The sequence below is a fragment of the Coregonus lavaretus genome (genome assembly GCF_964263955.1).
Source record: "Coregonus lavaretus genome assembly, chromosome: 5".
Classification (NCBI taxonomy): Eukaryota; Metazoa; Chordata; class Actinopteri; order Salmoniformes; family Salmonidae; genus Coregonus; species Coregonus lavaretus.
Genome location: NC_139992.1, coordinates 68,167,732 through 68,175,733, shown reverse-complemented (window position 1 = coordinate 68,175,733; position 8,002 = coordinate 68,167,732). Strand labels below are relative to the sequence as shown.

Below are 8,002 nucleotides of genomic sequence, written 5' to 3'. Positions count from 1 at the left end.
AGTCCGGCGGAGCGGAATTATGACGTAGGAGACAGGGAGCTGTTAGCCGTGGTACAGGCCCTAAAGGTGTGGCGGCATTGGCTCGAGGGGGCTCAACACCCTTTCCTCATTCAAACTGACCATCGTAACCTGGAGTACATCCGGGCAGCTAGGAGACTGAATCCTCGCCAGGCTCGTTGGACTATGTTCCTGGCCCGGTTTGTGTTTAAGATCACATACATCCCGGGGTCCCAGAACGGGAAGGCAGATGCTCTGTCCCGGCGGTATGACGCAGAGGAGAGGTCAGTTGAGTCCACGCCCATACTACCGGAGTCTTGTCTGGTTGCTCCGGTGGTGTGGGAGGTTGATGGTGAGATCGAGCGGGCGTTACGCACCGACCCGAGTCCTCCTCAGTGTCCTGTGGGTCGGACGTACGTTCCGCTCGAGATACGCGATCGCCTCATTTGTTGGGCTCATACGTCCCCCTCCTCTGGCCATCCGGGTATCGGCCGGACAGTGCACTGCCTTAGCACGAAGTACTGGTGGCCAACGTTAGCTAGGGATGTGAGGATTTATGTCTCCTCCTGTTCGGTGTGTGCCCAGTGTAAGGCGCCCAGACATTTGCCCAGGGGTAAGTTACAACCCCTGCCTATTCCACAACGACCCTGGTCCCACCTCTCGGTGGATTTTGTTACCGACCTTCCCCCCTCACAGGGGAATACTACCATCCTGGTCGTTGTGGATAGGTTCTCGAAGGCCTGTCGTCTCCTTCCCATGCCGGGTCTACCCACTGCCCTACAGACCGCTGAGGCTCTGTTCACCCATGTCTTCCGGCATTACGGGGTACCCGAGGATATAGTGTCTGACCGAGGCCCCCAGTTCACCTCTAGAGTGTGGAGGGCATTTATGGAACGGTTGGGGGTGTCGGTAAGCCTTACCTCGGGTTACCACCCGGAGAGTAATGGGCAGGTTGAACGTGTCAACCAGGATGTGGGTAGGTTTCTGAGGTCATACTGTCAGGGCCGGCCGGAGGAGTGGGCGAGATATGTGCCCTGGGCCGAGATGGCACAGAACTCTCTTCGCCACTCCTCCACCCAACTAACCCCGTTTCAGTGTGTGTTGGGGTACCAGCCGGTGCTGGCACCATGGCATGAGAGCCAGATCGAGGCCCCCGCTGTGGATGAGTGGGTAAGGCGCTCGGAGGAGACGTGGGACGCTGCACACGTCCATCTGCAGCGTGCCATACGTCGACAGAAGACGAGCGCCGACCTACACCGCAGTGAGGGGCCAGTGTACGCACCTGGAGATCGAGTCTGGCTCTCAACCAGAAACCTGCCCCTCCGCCTGCCCTGCCGGAAGCTGGGTCGGCGGTTTGTGGGGCCGTTTAAAGTCCTGAGGAGATTGAACGAGGTGAGTTATAGGTTAGAACTACCTGTTGACTACAAAAATATTAACCCCTCGTTCCATGTGTCTCTCCTCAGGCCGGTGGTAGCTGGTCCACTCCAGGACTTTGAGATTGAGGAGACTCCTCCGCCCCCGTTGGACATCGAGGGGGCTCCGGCGTACACCGTGAGGTCCATCCTGGATTCTAGACGCCGGATGGGGGGTCTTCAATATCTCATGGAGTGGGAGGGGTACGGTCCGGAGGAGCGGTGCTGGGTGCCAAGGAGGGACGTGTTAGACCAGTCCCTACTGACCGATTTCCATCGGGGTCATCCTGCGCGCCCTGCTCCGCGTCGTCCGGGTCGTCCTCGAGCTCCGGGTCGGCGCACGGCTGGAGCCGCGCGTCAAGGGGGGGGTACTGTCACGGTTTCGGCCGAGGCTGCTCCTCTTCCTTGTTCGGGCGGACTTCGGCGGTCGTCGTCTCCGGAGTACTAGCTGCCACCGTTCGATGTTTCTTGTTCTTTTGGTTTTGTCTGTTCATAACACCTGTCCCTTATTTGTGTCTTGATTGTTCCCCTTATTTAGTTTGTTTGTTTGGGTCAGGTGTTATGCGTGATTGGTTTTGTCAGCCTGCCTCTTCGAGTTTGTTCTCTCGTTGTGTTGTAATTACGAGAGCTCGCACTGTGTGCGCTTTTCCTTGTTTTTTCGCACTGTGTATTTCGTGCGTAATTGTTCGCGCCACCCGGTTGGGTTGGCGACTTATACTTGTGTTTGGACTTAGTAAAGTTCTGTTGACGTCCTCCTGGTTTCCTGCGCCTGATTCCTATCATCCACCTACACCAGTCTGACAACTCTCCTGCACCAAGACGGCATTGGGCATGAGTTGATGCTCTACAAAATAACTACTGTTGAACAAATCTTGGCTCAGTACAGCAGAGGCCTGTATGCTTTCACTCAAACATTTCAAAGATGATTCAGATGTCATTAAAACTTCCACTTATTAACGTTTTTAAGATATCTAGTTAGTCTTGTACATTGACTTTCAAAGTGGTCAGGGCCTGTGCTGGGTATCAACAAATTGTATCAAGTCTGTGTTCTTTGTGGTCCTCTGTAGCTCAGCTGGTAGAGCACGGCGCTTGTAACGCCAAGGTAGTGGGTTTGATCCCCGGGACCACCCATACACAAAAATGTATGCACGCATGACTGTAAGTCGCTTTGGATAAAAGCGTCTGCTAAATGGCATATATTATTATATTATTATTCTTTAGTGGATTGGACATCTACTTAAAAATGTATCCTATTAAATCACATTGATGTCTGTAAGGGTGGCGTTCAAAGCCCTTTTTTCTGAAACTGTTTTCGGCCTCTTCTATCCCCCTTTTCTATTTGATTGGTTGGTATTTTTGAAAACTAGGTCCTCATGCCACCTGGGAAATGTCACTAAACTCTCTTTCCGTGAGTCTGTGGCTGATCTCAAGAACATCAGCAAATCCTGATAAGGCTATCTTGGTATTTTCACATTAGAATTTACATAGAAATGAAAGTAAATTTCTACTGTCCTCAAGGAAGGAACCAGTTTTCAAGTGCTGCATGGTAAGTAGTTGCTCCATTTTCCATATGAAAGAGGTACTGTATTGACTCATCTGCCTATATAATAATCAAGTCATTGCATTACAATGTGTTGTACTGTTAAATCTGAAAAGAATATGACTGCCATTGTATGGATTGTGTGGAAACATTTGGCTGGAATAGCCTAATTTACCAACTTAATTTTCCTCAATAGATATCTCAATGAATAGTTAACTCTGTGAGTGTGAAGTAATCTTCTCTATTTACTAAGTGTTATGGTGTGTTCTCCACGGAGAAGATGATCTTTCCTTACCATACCTGTACAAACACCACCAGTGTTTACGCTCTCGTTCTCCTGTCAAACTGCACTCATCATTTTCACTGTACTTTTCCATCCTCATTAAGCAAGCACCGAAGCACCAGACAGTGCATCTAAAATTAAAACCAGTCATGTTTTCTATGAGACAGACTGCACAGCCATAAATACTGCTTAGGCTGCTAGAGAGAGAGAGAGAGAGAGCGCTCTGTGATGGTGACCTATTTGCTTTGTATGAGGGAGACTAGTTTGGCTTCTCTGCAAGGCAGCACAGTTCCTCATTGAGGAAATCGTGCCTTTTATTAAGCTTTTTTTTAGTTACTTTACAGGTCAGCTATTCTGGAACAATGTTATTACACAATGAACAGAGTCAAGTTATGACACATGCACAGTCAGGATCAGGTTGTGTGATATAGCTGTAGCTCAGTTGGTAGAGCATGGCGCTTGCAACGCCAGGGTTGTGGGTTCGATGCCCATGGGGGCCAGTATGAAAAAATAATGTATGCACTCACTAACTGTAAGTCGCTCTGGATAAGAGCGTCTGCTAAATGACAAAAATGTATATTGGTTGAGTGTCACTTATCTGTCAGTTAGAGAGTCATGCAGGTGACCATTTAGGGAGGTGAGGTCTGACCAAGGGGCCAGATATTGCACCTGGGCGCTGTTCTGAAGTATCATAATGCCAAGCCTATATCACACAAGATCTCACTCAGATTATTCAGCAAAATCTCAGCCACTTGTTGGAAACATTTTGAAACATCAAATATCCATATTGCTCTTGAGAGACATTTACCCCCCAAACAATACTATCACTATCAGATAGAGCAGTTGAAGACACATAGGGTGCTTATTCTTGCCCTGTTACACACAAGTGTGTAATGGAAATGTGTTTCTTGCATATCCCAACTCCCCCTAAGACACCAGCAGGGAGTGGGGTTACAGCCAGGGTCACCATTGTCTAGTGCCCCAGGAGCAATATATATATTTTTTACTTTGTCAGCTCCAGGATTCGAACCAGCGACCTTTCGGTTACTGGACCAATGCTCTAACCTGATATTGGTCAGGTGTTGGTGTGAGGAATTTTTTTAATAGTTTTTCCAGACCCGAGTTCTTCTTTCATATGCAGCAGTGCGGTAGGTGAGTTTCTCCATGAAATATACAGTAATGCTCTTTCCCACGACATTCCCCAAACCTTTCATGTGTCTGCGCAACCGGCATGCACTCAAGAAGGGGGTGGGGGTTTCTAGTCCTGGAATGTGTTCGTGTGCGCGCCCCCGAGCTTGTCTGATCGTGTGGCGCGCTCTAGGGCGAGGGTACGCGCTTAAGCGCGACCGGTCTGTGTATGGAGTACAAGGAGGGAGGGAAACTATGGAAAGGGGAATGATGGCGGTGAAGAAATGACAAGTTTGGGAGTATAAATTACACAAGAGTTGCCTACTGAGGAGTCTTCCGCGCCTAGGACGATGAAACAAGTACCATAGGAGGTAAAATGTGAAGTTAGTTAATCTGTGTGCGGGAATGCTCAAATGTTTTGCTCACGGTTACTTGGAATTGTTACAATGAAACTGATCACCACTAGAGACACTTTGTATCGAACGTGTTTCTCACAGACGCAGTTGAAACTCTTTAACTGACTTTATTATAAATTTTTGACCGGTTAAGAATTGCATACTTGAAAGCCCATTCAGTTTAAACAATAAATTCGACTGTAGCCAATTATATATTTACGCAATAGCCTACAGTAGGCTAGTAAAGTCATAGTGTTGCAGCATGGTGTGTTTTAAATGGTTATTAGTGTTAGATTTTTAAAAATGATTTGAAATCCAGTTTGGCTAAATTTATTGATATCCTTTTGTTAAAGAAGTTGGTCTACAACGATGTACAGTAGTGGTGAGGGGGGGGGGGATCCTTTACTTTGAATTTGCCCGAAGTTTGCGAGGTCTATATGAAGTTAATATGACACTGGTCCTGGCGGGAAAGGCTCGAATAGTACTAACAGCAGCTAGGTTTTGAACGTGTATTTTGCTCTTTTCTTTGTAGATGTCCACCACATTACGCATGATTTGAGGTAAGGGCGCCCGAGAATCTCAGCGGGGCCCTTGGCACTGGTCGAGAGAGAACAACAATAGTGGAACAAGAAACAAGGACATACTCAGTTCAATCTCTTCCCAAGACACTCCCTGCAAATCTTAGAAAATGATAAAAGCCGAGAGCAAAGGAGAAAGGACTCTGAGGAGTGCTTCGCCGCATAGAAATGCATACAAGTCGGACTTCCATGCTATCAAGTGCTCCTTTGATGGGACGAAATCCGACGGCGCTGCAAAGACATATGCAAATGGCTCTAGTGATACCCGGGAGGACACGAGGGGGAGACCTTTTGGCAATCGGGTGAACAAGATAAAGAATATTTTCCTGCAAATGGATGGTCAGCAGCTAGAGAGTCAAGAGGTGAAATCTGATGTGTCGCTGGTCTCCCCACCAAAGGTGCCATTTGCAGTCACCACACACAAAACAAGCTTGAGCAGTGCCACTAGCCCAGAATCTCAAAGTTTAGACAAAAACCCCAAGGGAGAAGATGTCGAAATTGACAAAGCAGCTTTGGCAGAGAAGTTTTGCTCGACCAGAAAACTCTTTGAGAGGAGCGTCAAAGAACAACCCGCAGCGGAGAAGTCTACCAACAGAGTTGTAAGCAGGGTGTCCCTGGGCAGTGTGTCTGATGGGGGGAAAAGTACCAGGAGATTGTCGGGGTCCACTGAGACAAGCAACATCAAAACAGAGCCTGGTCCTACACCATTGGTGAAAAGCCGGCCAGATGAGAGGAGTGATACTGAGGAGACAAAACATGTGTCCAGGTTGTCACTGAATGCTGGACCCATGTCCAAGCGGCTAGACAACTTCATTGTGGACAGTGACAATGGGGCAAAAGCCACAGAGATGTCATCTAAAGTATGCAGTCCCACTGATCGCTCACTGCCTACGTCTCTGACAAGGGACGGTTTGTATAAATCCACCACTCCAACTAGTGATGCCACTAACAAACCCACCTCCATAGTTACCGGTATCATTCTCAAACCAACCTCCCCAGTCACTAATGCCACCCAAAAACAAATTCCCCCAATAGCCAATGCCACCCAAAAGCCCATCTCCCCAGAGCCCATATCCCCAGGTGGCCAAAGCTCTTACAAGCGCTCCCCCCCAACCAGTGACGGTTTCAGTAGACCATCTGTGAGTAGTGATGGAGTAAAACCCTCCAGTCCATCCCCCAGGGATCAAAAACAGCATACCACGATTGCCAGTAGTGTTTACAGTAGCAACAGGGCAAAAATCTCAGACAGAGCCAAGAGTGATGGGCATGTGGCACAGAGTCCCACCATGGAAAAGTCACCTACCCAGGCATCATCTCTGCCTGGCATGGTCCGGGCTGAGCTCGTAGTGGTCCAAAATGAGTCATCCGAGAGCGAGGAGAATGAAGATGAGAATGTCGAAGACAATGTTTTTGAGGAGCTGAATGTGCACCCCCCAAAAGAGATCAAAGTTGAGCTAAAAGAATCACCACCAAAGGTGATCAGTCAGAATGATGACCCCCATCAGCAGATCTTAGAGAAAGATGAGGGCAAGGAGACTGAGATTACACTGGAGAAGGAAGAAGTAAGTAAAGTTGAGGAGTTGCAGCAGTATGAACTGAAAGAGGAGAGGAGGGAAGAGACAAGTCCTGTAAATCAAACTGGGGATTGCGACGAGGAAGAGGTGGATGAGGAGGTTGCTGAGGAGGAGAGTGAACAGGTGGAACAAAGCATCAAGGGCAAGGTTTCCCCAGTGGTGTACGGCATAGAGAATGCAGCATTTGTGGATGATAGGGATACTGACCAGATCCTCGAGGAGGAGGAACAAGAGCAGGGGGAGCAGCTCTGTGAGGAGGAGTATGAAGAGGACTTTGAGGAGGCCCCTGGACTCTCAGATGACGAGGAACCAGAACCACGGAGGAAGATCAAGTTCTCAACTTCACCGATACGGGTAAGAATGTATTATTGAATAAAAAAGGGAAATGTCACATTGTTAATCTAAACTGTAGTTCATGATAATTTATTTGATTATTCAAGTCTTCAAGAATGCAAACCTTACAATAGGATTTCGTAGCTGGCTAACTTTTGTCAGACCTAAAAGGTCTGAGAGAGGTCTGCTGTATATGTGGTAATATACTGGACAATGTCACCGCTGGTGCCCTTTGGATCTAACTTATTAACCATTAACTTCACTCAGTGTTGACATATTTGTGGAGGGCATTCTTTAGTGCGTTGACTGACAGATCATACACAAAATGAGTATCTTTGTTCCACATTTTGATGTTATGGCTGCTGTAGTAGTATTGTATCATCAGACGAACCGTGTAATGGATGAGAACCCAAACTCTGGGGTGTTTAAGCTTCTGTAATTACTGAGGCATTGCCTAAAGCTGGTGTGTCTGAGAGTCACATTTCTCCTATTAACAATGCGGAGGATCTAGGCTAGTAGTAGTGGAGACATATTTGTGGATGTTAGTCCGGAATGCTCCAAGGGGTATTTTTGGAAACATTGTTGACATTACATAAGGGCTATGAATGAGGACAGCCGGTAGGGAACTGGTGTGACGTGGTGGAACCTGACTTTACTGTACAGTATAAACAACCTCATCATGGCTCCTCCAGTGACTTGTAGGTGGTTGGTTGTAGGCCTAGTCCTTGAGAAGGATTCTTTCCATTCACTGTTAATCAGCCA

At 47.8% G+C, this 8,002-nt stretch overlaps 1 protein-coding gene across 4 annotated transcripts in view; it reads left to right on the top strand.

The window, feature by feature from the left end:
- Positions 1-4,496: 4,496 nt before the first annotated feature.
- LOC311130103 (neurabin-1-like) overlaps positions 4,497-8,002 on the top strand; it is a 38,241-nt gene continuing 34,735 nt past the window's right edge. For all 4 annotated transcript variants that reach the window (XM_084162779.1, XM_084162778.1, XM_084162777.1 and 1 more), the window contains exons 1-2: positions 4,497-4,731; positions 5,288-7,261. In XM_084162779.1, the coding sequence (XP_084018905.1) occupies positions 5,444-7,261 (1,818 nt within the window). In that variant the 5' untranslated portion in view covers positions 4,497-4,731; positions 5,288-5,443. The remainder of the gene's footprint in view (positions 4,732-5,287; positions 7,262-8,002) is intronic.